This window comes from Lutzomyia longipalpis, chromosome 1 (genome assembly GCF_024334085.1).
Source record: "Lutzomyia longipalpis isolate SR_M1_2022 chromosome 1, ASM2433408v1".
NCBI lineage: Eukaryota > Metazoa > Arthropoda > Insecta > Diptera > Psychodidae > Lutzomyia > Lutzomyia longipalpis.
The window spans coordinates 6213477-6232920 of record NC_074707.1 but is presented as its reverse complement, the minus strand read 5'-3'; the positions used below and the strand labels follow the sequence as shown (position 1 = coordinate 6232920).

The window sequence follows — 19444 nt, the reverse complement described above, 5'->3', positions numbered from 1 at the left end:
AACTTCCTCTATAATCTTGAGAGTTCAGACTTATATAAATTTATTTAAAGAAGTTCACGAAAAACTTTAGTCAAAACTCTACAGTGTTAGATGGAATCTCAACTTTTCCAAACATTCTAACATAGCTGAAAATCTCTATCCAATTGAATGAAGAGAGCTTTATGATTTTCGTGATTTTCTTTCAGTCTAAACGAATTTTCCTTTGCGATAGCGTCACGAATGGTTTTTCTTTTCTTGCAAAGTCAATTTGCAATCAAAGCAAAGACCAGAGTTATTGCGGGCTTTACAGTCAGGATGGGAGCTTTTTTGGGGAGCTTTCGCAATTTTCCTGGCCTTCATTTTATTAGGCACAATTTGTTTTGGTGTTTATCAAGAGTGTGCAATAAGTCTTACTATATCGTGTATTTTCTATCTTTCCAATCTCCAAACGTTTTAGTATATGGCCGATCCTCTCTTTCTCTCGAAACTTGAGGTCCATTCTCGGTTAAATGGGTGCACACACAATCCCATATACCTCCACATCCAATCCACTATTCCCCCATATTCATCACATTCACACACACAACATTTTTTCACATGAAATTTATATGATGCGAAAGGACCCGGGCCAGAGGATCCTTCCTCGTATTCGGTCCTTTCTCCGTGTGTGTTATTTATTCCGGGGAGAAAGAGGAGAGCAAGAAAAAAAAGGTTTTATGCTTCAATTTCAGATCACACGATAGGGAGAGTGGGGACTATGCTGGATCCGTGTCGGACATTCAGAGTGTCACATCTCGCCTCAGTACGGTTTCGGTGAGTTGTTGTTTATGGTGTAAAAGCCCCATCTCTTCGTCTTTTTTTCTGAGGGGGGTGGGGGTTGAAAATCAATTTCACATCGAAATGTTCCGCCATAAAATAAACGCTTCAATACGTTGGTGGGGTATTTTTGTTCCTGTGGGTAAATTTTCCTGCGAGTAGGAGGGCGCGGGAGGAGCAACCAAAATTGTATAAATGCTCGTCGGTTACATTGCCAAAAATGTAGGCGGAAGGACCACCGACAAATAGAGCAGAGTGCCTACACTGGAAGCCAGACATCATAATTCAGAATTTTATGAGCAACCCCCGTTGCTAGCCCTCAATTCTTCTTCCAAATATTAACACAGTACATTGGTGTGGTAAATAATACGCTCATGTCTCGCAAGCTCCAGGGCTAAGGTGTAGTCAAAACGTCAAGGGATACGCATCGTGTAAAACATGAGTTGATTTAGAACTTTTTGGTTTTATTTATTTCATTTTTTTAAAGGATTTTTTTTGGGTCTTTCGTAATTTTTTGTGTCTGGAAATTCGTTGACAAAGAAGCTCCAAAATGAATTTTTAGAGCATAAAGCTAAGGTTTAAAAATATGTTGCATATTTTCTAAAGAAAGCTTTTGAGTTTATATAAGCTTTATCAAGCTTTTGTTAAGATTTTAGTTTGGGTTATTTTCTTTCGTAGAAAATCGAAAAAGCTCCTCCAGTAGATTATTAGAACTTTCAAAGAAAGAACGTATAAAAATAATCTTTTTTTTATTTAGAAATATTTAGCTAAATTGTTGAGAGAGAAAAAGCTCATTTTAGTCTCACTGATTACCCCCTTTTGAATTGCGAACGAGAAACTTCTGGTTGCCTCCCCGCCTGTATTTCGGGCCGCCATGCATAAAGGGGGGCTGGGTTAAATTTAATTAGCGGCGCACTCACAGTAAATGTAGAAACGTTGCCAAAATTCAAGCTGTGCGAGAGGGTAACAATTTGTAATTTCAGATTGGTACAAACAATTGTACAGCCCGGTACAGGACACTCAGCGGTGGCATTGGTGAATCACCATCCCCATCGCCGAGTCCATCATCCGATTACGAGGACGATTTAGCTGGCCCGCATCATGGATTACCTGGTGGCATGGCTAAGGGCAAAAGGAGTGCGGCACACAAAGGCTCAACAATTAGCCAGAAGGCGACCGTGCATCATGTAAGCTAATTAAAATAATTTCACGACTTCCAGGGATCCATGACTCAAGTGGTTTCGGTCTTCTTTGTACCTCGCGCTCATTCTGATTTAATTTAAATAAGCTAAAACTTTGCCTGACTGTCACCCCCCGGCCCCGCCCAAGCGCCACACTAATGCTCCCGTACCTCGAGTGGAAAATTGACCATTTATCATAATTAAAATTTTGACGGGGAAATTAATTAGTGCAAAATGCTTTTTTTCTCTTTCTTGTGTATTTTCTGTGAAAATTGGAAAAAGTTTGTATTTTAAAACGTGAATTGTTGTTGAGTTGTTGCAAGTGAGAAAAGTTATTTTGCGGGATGTATTTTTTTTTTCAAATGAAAAGGAAAATTGTTTTTCCACTGAACTTTGAATTTTGCTGCAACTAATTTTGTTTTATTTTTATTTAAAAAATATATTCCAAGTTTTCAAATAAACTATTAAAAAAAAATTATAAAGTTTTCGACAAAAATTTATGTCGATTCACTTAATTTAATATTTATTTAAGGAAATTAATAAGGTTCGTTTTATTTGTTAAATTTCACCTAAATTAAGGAGAATAAAGTTCAAAACTTGGGGGACTTTAGAAGATTATTGAAAGAAAATTAAGAACTTTTTTCTTTGTTAAAGTTTTTATTTTCCTGGAAAATGATTATACAATTATTCCAGGAAAATTTATTAATGATCTCCCCAAGAATTTTTAAACAATATTTTTCCCGCACTCAACCATCCATGTAAAATCCTTTCATTCATCCAACATTTAGCGGAAAAAAGAATGAATGTGAAACAAATAAAAAAGTATCCACAAGGTTTTTCCCAATTTTCTCACATTCATTCAAGCTTGTCCGTTCTTCTCGTCCTTTTTACCTCTTTAATGGCATAATAGCCTTGCTGGAGCATCGCGTACTAACGGTTGACACTCAAAGTGGTGAATTTTTTTTAGCTGCATGCAAAGTGATGGAAAAATTACTATAAGAGAAAGGAAAATGGGCTCTTTCACAATCTCCGCCATTCGTTTTGAAAGAATTGTAACTCATTCTCATGAAAACACCCAACTTATGCGAAGAACTAAAGAACATGCCGCTGAGGCACAAAAAAATGAGATCGGAAAAGTCTGTCAGAGCTGAATTTTCTCCGTGTTTATTGTCTGTCTGTCTGTCTATCCTGCCGACTCACTATTTTTTTTTCGAAAAAAGAGCGTTTTCAACATTTGTTTCTTCTACTTGCAAAGCTCATTCGTGTGCCTCAATGCCAACCCATCCGGATAGACTAATAGCTCTTGGGGAGGGAATGTTGTGCGCATACTATCCTTTCCCGCCGTGTATTGTATGCGAGATGAAAAGCGGGAATAAGAAAATTTTCATAAGCTAAAGCTCTAGTTGGAGGAATTTCTGCTACATACATACATAGCTAGGGTGGATGAGAGAAAAGGAAGAAAGTTAATTCGGACATGAAGATTGTCTCAACAAGGAATTATATGTATTTGATAAAAAGCTCGCAATTTGCATATAACTTTGTGGGTCGGAAAAGCCAGACAGTATTAGGAGGAATGCTTTGATGTTGGCTTCTTCCACTTTTCTCTTATGCGCGCATGCAATTGTCTATGGAAGATAATGAAGACTTGTACTATAGGGGATGTTTTATACTAAGAAAATACGTCTGGGGACTCAATTTTGGGTCATACAAAAAGGGGTGGTTTGGGTAGAGTTGGTTTATTTGCAAAATGGGAAACACAAACAATAAGTCTCGCCCTTTCTATTGCAATTTATTTCTAGCCTGGAGATGTACGGAGTTCACCCAAGGAGAAAGCTGTCTTTGGTGAGAATTTACGAAAGTTCAATGGGACAAAGGAAACTTCGAGGGACTTCAATACATCTCAAGAGAATACTGACCGGGGCAGTATAAGTGATCAGGCATTCCCATGCTCAGCTAGTTCCGTTGAGAGTCTCCCAAGTGCTTCTGGTTCGAGTAATTATCTACCACCTTCCTCTATCCCACCCCAATCGCCTCCACAAAAAGCTCTAATTGGTTGAACAAATTAAATCTATACCGTAGAACTTCTTACCCTTGCAGGTACACAAGCTCTCGTTCGACCCGGAAGCCCCCAAAGCTCCCTCTCTGCGGACGACCGGAATACCCTGCCACCCATTTGTATAGCTAAAGCCATTGTAGATAGTTTACCAAATCCCTATGACAAAGAAGCTCTTCGCTTCAAGGTAAAACAACCACCCTTTTATTGAGAAAATTTTACCTTTTCTCTCACACCTCAACTTCTTTACTATTTTATGTTTTTTTTTCTCTCTCTCTTATTAACATTCCAGAAAGGTGATATTATAGATGTAATCTCAATGAATACTTCCGGTATTTGGCGGGGACGGTGCAATGGGCGCGTAGGACATTTTAAATTTATCAACGTTGAAGTTCTCCCAGATCAACGACGTAAAAATGTTAACAATAAAATAACTTCCTGCCGCAATCCTAATAGTCCTGCCACCGTTGAGGAGCTTCTCCTGCGAATAGGTCTCAAAGAATACACGTCTGTCTTTGTACTTAATGGCTATGAAGACTTGGAGCTTTTCAAGGAGCTAGAACCTGCAGATTTAGATTACCTCGGTGTGCTCAATAATGATCACAGAGCTAAGCTCTTGACTGCTGTACAGCTTCTTCATGATATGGATTGTAAGTTGAAGGATTCAAAAAAAGGAATTCAGACGCTTAAAATGATTTTTTTGCAGCCAATTCCGATGGGGATGTAGCAGGATCGAGTTCAGAGAATGACGAAGCTCTTCGGCGGAATCATCTGGCATCTCTCAAGCATCCTTCTTCGCCATTTGGTCGTCGACACTTCCCACGGGATTCAGGCTGCTACGAAGGTTCACCCGTACCTGCGGGTTCAGCCACGCAGATTATGCCCGTAGATGATGCTCACAGTTTAGATGATGTCGTTACACAGTGCTCGAATGAGATTCTAAAGCGTGTGGAGAATGCCAGGAGGATGAAGGAGGAGAAGACAACGCCGAAGGGAATGCAGCGAATAGGCAAGAAGGGACTTTTGGGTGGAAGTGCAGGGAATACCCCAGATGAGGGGATTTGCTCACGTGGCGGTGGGGCACTCAGTGAGAAATCCAGTGATTCTGGGGTCAGCAGTAGTTCACTCTCTTCAGGCCCAATGAAGAACATTACGTGAAATATACTGCAAAAGTTATCCAAGTAAGTTTGCTCCCTTCCGACAAATTCTACCCATCTACCCTATATATGGTAGCGCACCGATAAACCAAGTTGGGCGGGAAAGAATTCCCATTTAAAGGGCTGTAGCGAAAATTAAGGGTTCAAATAGTTTTCTTGAAATAATCTTTTAAATTTTGGATAAATCTTTTTTCTTGGCGCTAAAAATTCATTAAGCTTTCTCTATGAATTGTCTGAATTTAAATTTTATTTTGAGGCAAAAGCTCTTCGTGAGCTTTTCACTTAATCTCCCTGAATTAAAGACCATCAAAAACGTTCCCATAAATTGCGATTTGGTGTGTACTGTGCTAAGCCTTTTTGCATTTACTTGAAACAACAATCTCACACTCCCCGCCCATTCAACTTCCGCGGGTGTGGGTGGCCTCTTCAAAAGCTCAAGAGAATCATGGAAAAGTTTCAAGATTATCGCACTTTGTTAGTGAATCGCTTGAAATTATGCAAATAGTGGCAACAAAATGCAAATGGCACGCGAATCGGTAATATTATTGCAGAGAAATTCGTGGCAATTATATATATTTTCCTTTCGAAAGAGTAAATAATACAAAACATGGGGTACATTGCGCGCTTTGTATCCCATAAGTTTGTGAATTTGGTGATGGTGGGAGGGAGAGAAGAAGCAAAATTAGTCAGGAAAAGAATGAAAAAATCGTTCTACATTCTGTTCAATTGCACAGTTCAAATGTTCGCAATAATGGTGGTAGGAGCGGTGGGAGAGAAAGGAAGGGAGCTCAATTTGCACATAAAAGGAACAGGTGAGACGTGTTATGAAAGAAGAACACACTCTGAATATTCATTCTACAACTCCTTGTACCATTTTATGTGTTGAAGAATGTTGGTTATTTTTTGCAGCAGCACAAACACACAGAATATTCAAAAAAAAAAAAAAAAACTCGAAACAATAAAATAAAAAATCAAAAGAATTGCAAGAGAATACATAAAAACATAGTATATTAGCATAAATAGTTAATGGGCGTTAATTTGTCAATAAACTGTGAACAATGGCGTTAACAATCTTCTAAAACAATGTTCCAAACGAACACTGCCATAAATGAATTCAATCTTACGACCTATCCATCCGGAAAATTTTGACATTTTTTTTAAATTTTGAAATTCTATTTTGAAGATTTGTTAGATTTACAAAGAAATTTTAAAATTAAAATATTCTAATTTTTTACAAAGAACTTTTTTTTTATTATAAAGACCCGAAGAAGAAGGTTTAGAGAGCTTTCGAAATGTCTTTTTGACAGAATCTAACTTCACTTCAGCTTCGAATGCTTGAGACTTTCTAATCTCTTCGTGAGTATGAGAGAAACAAAATGACTTTTTCTTTTATAAAAGCTTTGTTTTTAATTTAAATATAATCATTAGAAAAACTTTAATGATTTTTAGACTATTTTTTTTAGTTCAATTAATCTAACAAAAATTTCAATAAAGAAATTCTCAATCAATTTTAAAAGAAAAACTAATATTCTTTATTCCCACAAAACTTAACAAACTTCAAAAGCAATACATTTATAGTACGATAACTTAGAACAATTTGTAAATATGAATGAAATGAGTGGGAAAATAATGCAGGGGAAGGAAACTTCTTGAAAAAAAAGGGAAGAAGTTGCAAAAAGAACTTTAAAGTTCTTGTGACTGAATGGAAGAAAAAAAATCAATTTAATAAAAGAATTATTTTCATCATCTCTCCATTCTAACATCAATCTTAACAAAAAAATAAATCATAAATGTGAGACAAAAAGGGACATTTTTAAATAAGAGAAAAACAAGTAATAAAAAACGAAAAAAGTAGATTTTAAAAGAATTTATCATATCTGTGGTCAAAGATAATGAATGAAGATGAAAAAAAAACATTTATTAGGTATTAATGCATGAAAACTTAACAATGAAAATAATATCAATTCAATGAATGCAACAATAATTTTGCAAGAAACTTTTTTACTATATATTTTTTAATTCATGCCTATTTAGCTAGAATTTTTTATTTCAACTATATATTTAAATGAAAATCTGCTTAAACTGTTAATTAAAGAAAAAAGAAAGAATAATGTATAGTGTTAGTTTTTTTACACTTTACCTACAAAGTGAAAAAATAAATATATTTGAAAAAAGACTATTTGACCGCATAAGTAATGTAATTTATACTTTTTATCATTTTTTATACTGTTATTGCATTTATTTATGATAAAAGGAAAATCTTTAAAAATGGAGAAAAAAAAATGGAGAAAAAATATTGCTATCAAATGATAAAAATGTCGCCAAAATTTTACTCAACACACGTGAAAAAATGCAACCAAAAATGTATATAAAAAATTTAATATGTTATATATCTGTAATATTCTAATATTTCAAATTATTAGGTGAAAAATAAACAAACAAAAAAATATAGTCATTTATAATGAAATTATATTGAAAATGCGTGGAAAACGAGCTGAGAAAACAGAGAAAAGGGTTTTAAAATCGAGGATGGAGACTTAAAGTTAAACCATTGTATGGGAGTATGGAAAGAAAGTATTTTATTGTACAGACCATTTTAATGATATTCTTTCAAAAAATAGCAATCTAACATGAAAAAAAAAACATTCTATAGAACGAATAAAGAAAGAGAAAATTAGAGAAGAAAAAAAACTCGACTGATCTGATTTTCATGTCTTTTTATTACATTTGCAATCATACAAAAAGAAGGTAACGAGCAGTTGAATTTAAATCTAAGAACATTTCGAGCTAATCTTCCACAGGAATTGACCTTTGCTATTTTACGGTTGGAATTGAGGTTGATTTAATTTTTCAGTCACATCATCTACCTTTCCATCTTCCTCACTTTGGGGTTGGGAATCCTTTGGTGGTGCCCTGGGGTAGAACCAGAAGGGTTGATTAGCACCAAACTCCTGTGCTTCCTGAAGCGTCTCCGGGAGCTTCTCGTAGAGAGTTTCCGGGAGGAAGAGACTTGCAGCCGCACCAAAGATCAACATTAATCCCATTATGATGAAAGGATACCGTGCGTCGAAGTTTGTTCCCTGAAAGAACGTTTAAAAATGTGAGTTTTATCCATTTTTTTTATTAAAATAAATATTCAAATTAATTGTGTTTGAGAAGATGATAAATTAGTTTGATAAAAGACATGGATGAAGCTTTTTTTTTGCTACAACGCTTTGTGCCATGTTGTTAGGGGTGAGAATTTTCCTCATTATCAAGCTTTCAAAATCATTATTTTGTACATTGTTTAATAAATAAAATTAATAAGAAAATTAATTGTATAATTTTGTGATTATTTGAGCATTTTTTGAGATTTAATATTTATGGTTTTAACCAAGATGGAGGCGCCTAGTAAAAGCTCTTCGTTTCAATTTTTATTTCTGTTTAATTTTATCACAGATTTGGCGTAAAAATTGTTAAATTTTCCGTTCATTCTAATCTATAACCTTTTTTTTTGCTCAAACTTCGTAAATCTAATTTTCCGAATGTACAAAATATTGTAGAATATTTGTAGAAACTGGTTAAAAGAAAAATACTTGGTGTTGGCCACGAAGTGGAACATCAACTAATAAAAATATTTACTAACTACCAGGCGCCTCCATTTGCTGCTAAATTGCTTTTTAAATTCAATGGAGACGCCTGATGAAACAGGGCGTCTTTTGGCACGTTCTTTTTCAAAAATGAATTTCTAAATTAGGTTATTCAATTTTATTTTTAACCAAAATATATAGAAAAAAAAATATTTCTCGTTGATTTTTCTTTAAAAGTAAAATTCATCCCCCAAAAAAATCAATAGCTGAATAAAAGATATCAATGAGATAAATTTTTAATGAACTTTGGTATGAAACTCACTCGCTAATTTACCCCCATATGTAGTTAATTCAAATAGAAGAAGAGTATGTATGTTGTATACACTCACCAAATACACGATGTATGGCCCGAGAACACCGAGACTATTGGCAATAATTGCACTTATAGAGATTCCAGTTTGCCTGAGGCACGTCGGATATGTTTCCATCGATTGCAAATTAACAGCAAAAAAGTTGATGGTGATGGCGAATTTCACAAAAACCGTGAATGCCGTGGCGTAGAAGTCGAGTTCGGTGTCTGTGGATAAAAAAAAAAATTTGCGGATCAGATGTTTGAAAGAGTATGTGTGATGTGAAAGAAATTAAATTTTCCGTCGCTCCTCATTACTTTTCACCATGAATATTACGGGGATGCACCCTAGGGCAGCAAGGAGAAAGCCAACAACATTTGTGTATCGTCTGCCGATGATATCGCCCATCTTCTGCCCAATCACCGATGCTGGGAGCTCAATGAAACTCTGCCAGAGGAAATTGACAAAGGGATTGCCACCCATGCGTGAGATGTTGAGAATAATTGAGAGGTAGACAATGCAGCAAATGGACCAGCTTATAACCAGGAGGCAGGCATTTTTAGCCAGACGCCAACTGGAAAAGAGCGACGCCAGCCCGTACACGGTCTCCTCTGATGTGGCCGGGAGCATCTGAACGAGGAGCTTTTCCGTGATTTCCACGTCCTTCCCGTTGATTTTTGCAATTCTATTGAGCTGCTTAGCGCAATCCCCGTACCGGCGACGATTGGCCAACCATCGCGGGGATTCAATCATGTATTTGGGAAAAAGGGCAAAGATCCCATACGGTAGGGTTGTCAGTGCAATGAGCCACACCCAGTCTCGAACCCACCAAAACACCATCGGCATTATGCACAGACCAGCTGTCCATCCGACACACTGCATCATGGCAATATGTGCTCGAGCCTCACTGCAAACATCAACAAGACAAATTAAATCCAACTCCCGGCACCATGCTCTGGGGCTGGGGATGTGGGTGGATTCTGTAGCCCCGGGGTGGGATTAAAGTGCGGATTTTGGAAATTTTCACCAAATCGTTTGCATTCCATTTCCCCATATACAGAAAACAATGTGGATTACATAGTTCTCTCATCATTTCCTCTGGCCCAACCACAATGGCATTTTCGCATTTCCCCGCACTGATTTGCCAATCATTTCAAATGCGAATTTTGCATTGGCACGTTTTAGTCTCTCTTTTTTTTACCCTCCATTTCAATCAAACAAATATTTTTTTTAGCTTTAGGATGCAATTGGTATGAATATTTATTTTATATTCTGAATTTTAATTTTTTTTAATGCAAAATTAGTACGGAGAGGAAAATTCATTTATTCTGATTTTTAGGGGATAAAAAATGAAGATATTTTTATAATTTTCAAGTAATAATGTAGTGAAAGCTTTGTCTAGAAATTTAAAAGAAAATCTTCTTGATTTTTGTCCAAAAAGAGACAGAATAAAAACTTCGAAACTCACAGAAAAAAAAAATGACAAAAAATACAAAGAAAGCTCAAAAGAATGAATGACAATCCGGCGTCCCCACTACTCAAGCAATTAACTATGTACAATCTAATGCTCAGAGCTTTTTTAATCAAATCCTAAACCAATCAGCGCCATTCAAATCCTCCCTAAAATTCTAACAATAATTGCACAAAAAAGGTAAAATAATATTGAATAATAAACCCAATTCAATCGATAAAAAATTCCATGGAAGAGGAAAAAATCCCAATTTAGTCTTAATCAGAAGCTTATTGAATTTGGCTGCTATGGGTTGCCGATATAATAGAAAGCTTTCCACCTAATTTAGGGCGAACAACCCCCGCACGTAATTTCTCTAAGCACCCACCCCCATCCCCCCCAAATTGCTTATCAAATTGTGTCATACTAACACATTAGAAGTCTCCATGGCGATGATTAGAGGCGACTGGAAGGCCGTATTGGCGGCACAGCTGCCAAGAATTGAGGCAATTGAGAACATGAGGAAGGACGACGAGGTAACAATGGACAGCAAACGCCCCGAAATGGTTAGCATCATACTCATGTAGTATATAATTCGTCGTCCAATTCTGCAAATGAAAAAAAAAAGATGGAAAAAAGGAAAAGAGAAAATAAATCGCACGTTTTATTAATAAATTCAAGGGAAATTGTATCAAACGTTTGGGACAAAAAAAAGCCAATGAGGATGGAGTGGGGAAATACGCGGGAAAATATGAATAAGTCACGCAGAGTGTTTTAGTTCTGTAATTTTGAATTTTCTCCTCTCAAACATAAAAGCGAGAATTCTTTAGAAATTGATGAAGAGTGTTAATGTGACTGAAGGAGATGGGCCTCTGTGATTGCAGATGACTTGTAGTGCCAGAGGGCTCTCGTGCGGAGACTTCTTTGGGGGAAATGTGTCTCTCTATCGTAAATTTGTAATAAAATGAAATGGAATTGTGCGGCTTTCCCCATTTTCATTTGACATGCAAACATTCAATAAAGTAGCGACTTTGGAAAATCAATCCGATTCCAACAATGCTTCTTCCTTCTCACATAGACCCCTCGAGGATACCGGATGCCACCCATTTGAGTGCTACACATACTTTGTCGTTTTGTGTGGCAGTGATCGGATATTTGTGTATGCCACTTTACATGGTCGCATACTTCCATCCTTCGATGCTGGTGTTTGGCAATTCCATTTGTGCGAAGCTCCCAAGGAGCATCGCCGCAGTATGTACCAACATAGGTACCTCCATAAGGCATGCTTGTGCTGGCGGACAGGATGTTGGGGGTCATGTGGGTGAGGGGGTGCCACACAGGATGGGAAAGTGCTATAAATTGTCAACAGCACAACAAAATTGAAATTGGCTTACGTGTCACCGAGTTGACCAAAGATAAACGTCCCGAAACATTCTCCAACGCGATTGAACACAAATGTATTTGTGACATAAAGGTCCTTGTCGCAGACCCAATCCTGCTGGGTCACCGCCGTCCTTTCGTACCACTGCTTATCGTAAATGTAGCCATGGGTACAGCCTATAAATAAGCACAGTAAATTACAAATTCTTATGCCTTTTTTTCTCCTTCCTTGCTCTTCTCTCTCTCCATATCCTTTAGCTCTGAAAAGTACCCTCAAAAGGCAAGAGGATCTGGGAAAATCCTCCCCCATTGAGTGTGTGTGTGGTCAATGCTGAAGATTTCTCTAAATAGCTGGATAGCTAAGGGTTCTATGGAATTTGATTTGCTTTTTAAGAGGGACGGCAAAATACATTCTAAGGAATTGAATTTATTGCCCTATATAGTTGAATGTGTTAATATTAAATGCTTAAGGACTTTAAGGGATTTTCTTTTTAGTAATTTTTTTTTGAGTGAAAATATATTTAATTCCATTTTTCCTTTAAGCTCTTTAAGGATTTTATGTTCATAACAATTTAATTTTATTTATTTATTTTATTTTATAAATATAATTGCATTGAATGCATAACCTATTGGAAAAGTCCCTAAAAACGAACCAAACGAAGCATTTCTCGTAACAAAAAAAATAACTCCCCTAATTCAAATAAATAACCCTTAAAATCAGCCTGGGGTTAACCACAAAATATGCAAAAATCTAAAGATTTATTAAAATAAAATCCCTTTGCTATTTAATCTAACCCCAAAAGATGAAAGGGTTGGAAAAATCTACAAAAGGCGATATACATGATTTTCATTTTAAAATTCCAAAAATCCACATTTTATTACACGCGCAGTGGTGCGAGAAAGAGGGAATGTTTGCAGTACGATGACAAAAGGGAAAAGGTCAGATTTGCTGTAAAATACTCTACAAATTCCTGACTTTCCCTGCACAGGATGGTGAAGGAGGCGGGTGGTGTGCAAAGGACACTTTTCACTTCGACTAAACCCCTTTCCTTCGTCCATATCCCAATGCTAAATGCCACGACAGACCTACACCCCACACTCCCCCAACCACTGTGAGAGAGAAGAATCGAAAATCATTCGCCGGAAAATGTTCAAATGGAATTCATGCAAATACCGGAAAAAAGAGAAAATAGAAAAGAAGCCAAATCGAGGAAGAGAAAGTCGTTCGGTCAGGAACTTTCTTTGTGGGTATTGCAATGGGAAAAGAAAAATGTCCTCAGTATACTTTCTTTTATATTGATAAGAATTTGACTGAAAAGGAGAAACTGAAATACTTTCTTAATTCAATTTCAAATTTTTGTTGAAATATATACAGTTCAGTACGAAATGGCAGAGAGTGAGGACGTGCAATGTGGGCTCTGCCTACGATCAATTCGCGTCCGTGAAAAAGCATCCAAATCGGTGCAATGCAGGAAGTGTGTGAAGTCCTACCACGCCAAGTGTTCTTCACTGGATTCTAAAAGATTCACGGAAATTGTGTCGAAGAAAATTCCCTGGTTTTGTGGTACGTGCAAGAGAGCAAGTTCAAGCAGAAGCAGCTTTGGTCGGACACAATCGGTCTCTGATGAAATGTCGAGCAAAACCCACTTGGATGCCTCTCCCGTGGATTGCATCCTTCAGGAGCTGGAAAAGGTGGGTGACCACTTTGACGAAGTTAAGAAGGCCACAAAGAAAATTGAGTCTTCCGGTGAAAAAGCTGTCCCGTGTGAGCCAGAAGGTGAGAAGTGGAAGATCATTGGGGAGAAAATTCAACAGTTGGAAAGAGAAATCGAGATCATGAAAGCCACTATGCAGGAGCAGGAAAAGAGACATTCTGAGGTGGTGGATGCATTGATGGAGCAACGCAGTGACAATGTGAAATTGAAAGCTGAAATTGTGTCAGTGCAAATTTCACTAGAGACTGAAAGGCAACGAAGAAAAAAGGGAGCTCTTATCATTTGCGGTCTTCCACTGAAGGCAACAGTAAATGCAGAGCAAGTGTACACCAACATTTGCAAAAAAACTAAAAATTGAATCTGCAGCGGTCTCTGCCCCCACTCCAACATTCAGAGTGACCAAAGTAGAGAACAAATCGGTTGGGGAACAACGATTGGAGATTTGCAATTTGGGAGAGGAGCAATCATCTCCTGGGAGAGGCGCGGCGCTCCAAAGTTTTTCTCACTTCTGGGGATCTCATGAAGGAAGGTGACACGAAGCCCGTGTACATCAATGAATCGCTCACCGGATATTTCCAACTTCTCTTCAAAATCGCAAGGGATATGCGGAGGAATGATTTGCTCAAATTTGCATGGACAAAGAGTGGAGTATTGTATGCACGAAAGTCGGAAAAAAGTAAAATCTTTCAAATTAAACACCGCAAGGACTTGGAAATATTTAAGTAAACAGTGCGTAACTCATCTACCATTTATATGCAAAAACTGGCTTCGACACTGACACGAGAATCTGCAATCCGGCTTCAAAATATCACATGGTGAAAAAGTAGAATCAAATTTAAAATTTTCTTTAAAATAACTCCTATTATTTTGAACTAAAGAAAAAAAAATTGTATCCTTACACTCAAATTAAGTAAAATTTATTGCAATTATTGTAATATATAGTGCTACTATAGATCATTGTATCTCTTGCATATAATAAACTATATTCATTCATTCATTCATTCACATAAATTTTTTTTAAAGTTATATGGAGAAGAGTTTCAAATGGAAAATTCAAAAGAAAACAGTTTTTTTATCAGTTTTGTAGATTGAATTAATTTACTAAAATTGGAGATTCTTTTCAAAGATAGTTCATGGAAGTATTTTTGTTTTTAATTTTATTAATTTATGTTCAAATATAAAATTTAATTATGCTCTTTTTTTTGGTAAATATGTTTACGTTTAGTGTCACACCGTTTAATGATTTTTCTCAAAGCTCTATACAGCGCTGCACTGCAAATTAATGTTCTTATGCTTTATCTTAGCTTTTTCATGTTCTTAGAGATATTTGTTGAAAATTACCTCAATAAATTAACCCAAAATTTGCTTACTATTAATAAAATTTATAAACGAGAAATCTCATTAGTTTCCGATCTCTCTCTCTCTCTCTCTCTCTCTCTCTCTAATTAATAATTTATTGCAGATCTTGTCTGTAATCTTTGAAGATGCAGACAATGCATTGGATGCTCTATTGAATGATCTGCTGGTCTTCCTTAATATTTTTTTTAACCCTGATTTACACATAGAAGTACATAAAAATGTAATAAAAAAATTATATTTAAAAAAATCGAAAGGATTTAATTAAAGGAATAATTTTAAATGTCCTTAGGCGAAATTAAAAAAAAAAATATTTTTTTTTTAAATTTGACCGAATTTGAGTCAATTTTAAAGGCAGATAAACCCTTGAAATATCTATGAAAATTAATAAAGTTATTAGAATTTTAAACTGGAAATTCAATAAAATATATAATTTAATGGAAAATGCTGTTCGTTATATTGGGCATCCAGTGTAAATCTTAGAGTATGTTATGTATTCTAACTATTCTAAAGACTGTTTTGTGGTTGTTGAGGACTCTCTCATAGTCCCATATTGCAATGCAACATAAAGAGGAAATGCATCTCAAGGAAGCATTAAAGCAAATTTCTGTTGATATTTCCTCAATCGATTTTCTAATCGTATTCCCATTTTCCTCTATGTATGTGTACAAAGTTATTGGGGTATGCGCACCCCTTCTTCTTCTTCTTCTGAGGAGTCAGAGGGATTGTGAATCGGAAATTTGGAACAGACTCTTCAGTATTATTGGCACAGATATGGAGAAGAGAATTAATATGGAGATTGTGTACAAGTATACGAACTAATTGTCTCATTGAACACCTCTTCCGCCTTTGTGGTATTTTGCCAAAGATGCTGGACATCAACACCTGTTATATTGTACATCTTGCATGAGCTGAACACCTCCATGCCTCGGTTGTCGGTGTCCCTGGAATGAGTGGAGGAACTCATGTTAGACATTCTACATGAATATTGCGTCACATTTTGATATTCTCCCAAGAATTAATATGACATTGCTTGCATCCCTGGACAAGCAAATATTTTGTACCCCTCCTTTCATCACCCCTTGCCACCCACACACTCAGATATCTGCCTAATTTATCCCAGAAATTAGTACAGGAGTAATTAGAAGGAGAATTTAAGTAAATCAATGCATCTATGTGTGTCAACTTTAATGAAATAAACGAGATAAATTCAATGGAATTATATTTTTGAAAAAATTTCACCCGCCATTGTTTCTTCTTCCTCAAGCGGAATCTGTGTAAATTATACAACTGTTGACATATTCCGTGGATTTAAATCGGTCTTGTCAAGATAAACGAGACAAATACTCTCGAGTGTATTTTAAACTCATGTGAGTGTTGCAAATTCTTATAATCTCACAACTAATATATTAATAAAATGAAAGCATTTTAATGAGAAAAGTCGTTATAATGCAAACACTTCAGGAAGAAAATATAAGCTTTGAGAGATAAGAATTTGAGAACGATCCAGTTAATCCAGAATATTTCTATTTATATACACACATTCTCTACACTGAAAAATTCCTCAAGAATCCCTTTAACAAAAAAAAAAAGACTTTGACCATTAACTTACTTTGGCAAGACGATACTTTTCCACTCTTCCAGAGAGTAGTTTGTGGTTTCGCGTCCTGGAACGTAGCAATGATGATCGGGAACACTTAGGGCTAGAATAATGTTCATGTAGGCCATTGAAGCAAATATTATCTGACCCACGTTGAAGAGATAGTTGAAGCGCTTCTGGAAGGGGCCCCTGTCCCCAACCATGGCCATGAGCTTATCGAAAACAGCATCTTCAGCTTCCGCCATTTGTGTGTCTCAATCGCGTTCGCGTTATCGCGTCTTAATGGATAAAACTTTTCCACTGCAGCTCGTCAACGTTCAAGGATTTTTTGCGTGTGCCAGCACTCCTCAAGGACCTGGAGAACTCTTGAGAGATTACATGGCATGAGTTTAATCTATTCAGGATACATATTTGCGATGAAACTAGATGGGAAATGATGGCTAGAATATCGCTGCAGAAGCATAAAGGGTGGAAATTTTCTTCTTCTTTTTTTAATTAAAACGGAACGAGTATTTTATCAATTAATTGATTTTAATTTGAAATTATTTTCTTTAATTTATCATAATTTAATGGATAATTTTTGTCCAATATTTTCCTCTTAAAAAGGAGCTTTTTTGAAAAGCTCAAATGAATATAGCGCTGAAAAAAGCTTTCAATAAAATCAATCATTCAAAATCTTTCTTTTTAAAATGAGCTTTTTTCTCAAAAGCTCAAATATACATACATAGGGAATCTAAGCTTAACAAAGCGATTGCCCGCAAAATGAGCAACGTGGAAGACGAGAAAAGATAACAAAAATATTTAACTTTTCGTGTGTGATTCTTAGAGATTGTGCGCATCTTCACCTCTGTGCCAGGTGGAGAGAAATTAAGCTCCCTCACCGACTGATTTATGCGAGAAGAGCGATTGGAGAGAAAAAAACGTTCCTAAAGTCTTCCATTAATATTTGTTCAGCGAGCAATTTCAACTCATTTTGCTATTTATTTGCTCGGACGGCAAAAGAGCTTTTGCTTGGAAGGAAAATAAGACTTATATGTCTCCAGTCTTCTTAATCTCATTGACTATACTTCCCCCATTGTGACGTCTTCGGGGGAGGATTTACTGGTAATCCCGCACCTCTTTAACCCTCAAAAGCCATCACCTGAGCGACTCGCGTGTTTGGAGAGTTTTTTTTGTCGTTGCTGGTGCAAATATTGCGAAATTCCCTCCGTGTTGTAGTGGCGGCACAAATGCAAGTCAGGAAGTTCAAGGTCTAAATCCCACACTTCAAGGTCTATTAAGCTGCGTATTATGGTCAATTTAACTCGATTAGGGCTCTGTGAGATAAATTTAACGCGTGCTTATCTGCAGAACAGCTGAAGCCCCAAGGAGTGAAACATACATAAATTGCAAAAGCTCCGCTCACTCTTTGTCGCGTAAGTTCTTCTCACTCACTCCCGGCAAAGGTGACGGTGCTTTTGTGAGCTTTTCCACATACATATAAAACAAAGACATCCTTCTACATTTAACATTAAGCTTTTGTTCTCTCCTATCTCATAAAGCATTAAATCGAGCTCAAAAGATATAATTAAACAGTATAGGGATATATAAAAGAATTCTTGTAAATTCTTCTTAAGCAGCTTTATATATTTACAACGTGATTGCAATAAATAAAACAAGAGAGAGGGAAGAGAATAAGAAATTCCTTATTCAAAAGCTCCGCAACTTTATGAAATCTGTATTATTTTATGCTTAAAGGAATAATCAATAATTTCAAGGTGTTCAAAGTATCTTCATCAAAGGAGAGAAACTTTATTGAAGAATATTAATTGAAAGGAAGAAGTGGTATTCCTTTCAGGGAAGAAGGGAGTACTATAGAGTACTAAACAAATAGAATTATAATTCTTCAATATCATTTAATATCACTTTAAAAGTCATTTGCTTTGACTTTCGTGTGAGTTGGGTATGAATTCTATAATTTATTATGTAGGCAACTTTCTTGGTGTTCTCTTTGACTTCGACAAAGTTCCGAAATTCACTAAGAGCTTCGTTAGGGATTCTGCAAATTACATTACAGGTTGCACAGGAAGAGGTACACCTATGCAAAATCAATATATATGATGATGTATGTATATTTCCAATATATATTCGCTGTTCGTAAAATCTCTACGGGGGTGTTGGAAATTATTGAGAAGCATCCCCTGGAGGACTTATAGGTATGACTTTCAAAATTAATCCCTCTCGCCTCTGTATGAGAAGAAATATTCCATCCACCATCGCCCAAGATAAATTCAATTTACCATGAGAAGGCGTAGATCGAACTTATCACAAGAACACTTTTTTTTTGTACCCTGATAAAGTTATCACTCTTTTATTGGGGTTTTTTGTCTTTTTGTGGGGAATTTTTCTGCACTGTAATGGTTAAGGAAGGGAAGCTTTTCACTTATTAATCCCAAAGAAAAATCACAACCACTTGAAAGAATTTAATTTTTGAGACGTTGAAGAGTGCGCACTTTTGTGGACATTTAGCCGTGATAGTTTGCCACCGACTGATCGCGATCCCCCACAAATGGTGCAGAGACTCTCCACCAGTTCCTGATTGCCGTCACATCAGACACTGTGATGTGTGTTATCTCACAGCTCTGGAGCACCTATTTAGCGTTGACAAATATGAAAAGTCTATCTCTGGATGTCTCTGTGGGAGATTAATAGCTTATGTTGTATAATTAAACACATTTATTTGCTATATATTCACTCCCTCGCGCGGTAGTTAATGATCAGTCAACAATGATGAGTAAATTTGGAAATCTTCCCTCTTATCTCTTAACTCCCCAAAAAAATCACGCGAAGTTTGTGGAG

The 19444-nt window shown here is 36.4% G+C and overlaps 2 protein-coding genes across 8 annotated transcripts in view; one reads left to right on the top strand and one right to left on the bottom strand.

Moving 5' to 3' along the window:
• The window catches only part of LOC129786931 (uncharacterized), a 77311-nt gene extending 69422 nt beyond the window's left edge, over nt 1–7889 (top strand). For 4 of the 7 annotated variants that reach the window (XM_055822188.1, XM_055822190.1, XM_055822189.1 and 1 more), the window contains 6 exons: nt 711–792; nt 1779–1982; nt 3776–3968; nt 4056–4216; nt 4322–4679; nt 4736–7889. In XM_055822188.1, coding sequence (XP_055678163.1) covers nt 711–792; nt 1779–1982; nt 3776–3968; nt 4056–4216; nt 4322–4679; nt 4736–5187 — 1450 coding nt within the window. In that variant the 3' untranslated portion in view covers nt 5188–7889. The remainder of the gene's footprint in view (nt 1–710; nt 793–1778; nt 1983–3775; nt 3969–4055; nt 4217–4321; nt 4680–4735) is intronic. The other 3 variants (XM_055822195.1, XM_055822193.1, XM_055822191.1) reach the window with 2 other exon arrangements.
• LOC129786933 (carcinine transporter-like) lies at nt 7887–19224 on the bottom strand. The gene is made up of 8 exons (XM_055822197.1): nt 18886–19224; nt 16619–16971; nt 15826–15950; nt 11950–12112; nt 10987–11163; nt 9423–10012; nt 9145–9332; nt 7887–8266 (listed from the first exon to the last, which is right to left on the bottom strand). Exons 2-8 carry the CDS (start codon nt 16849–16851, stop codon nt 8006–8008), a joined length of 1737 nt encoding a protein of 578 aa, XP_055678172.1. The 5' UTR covers nt 16852–16971; nt 18886–19224; the 3' UTR covers nt 7887–8005.
• Nucleotides 19225–19444: the final 220 nt, after the last annotated feature.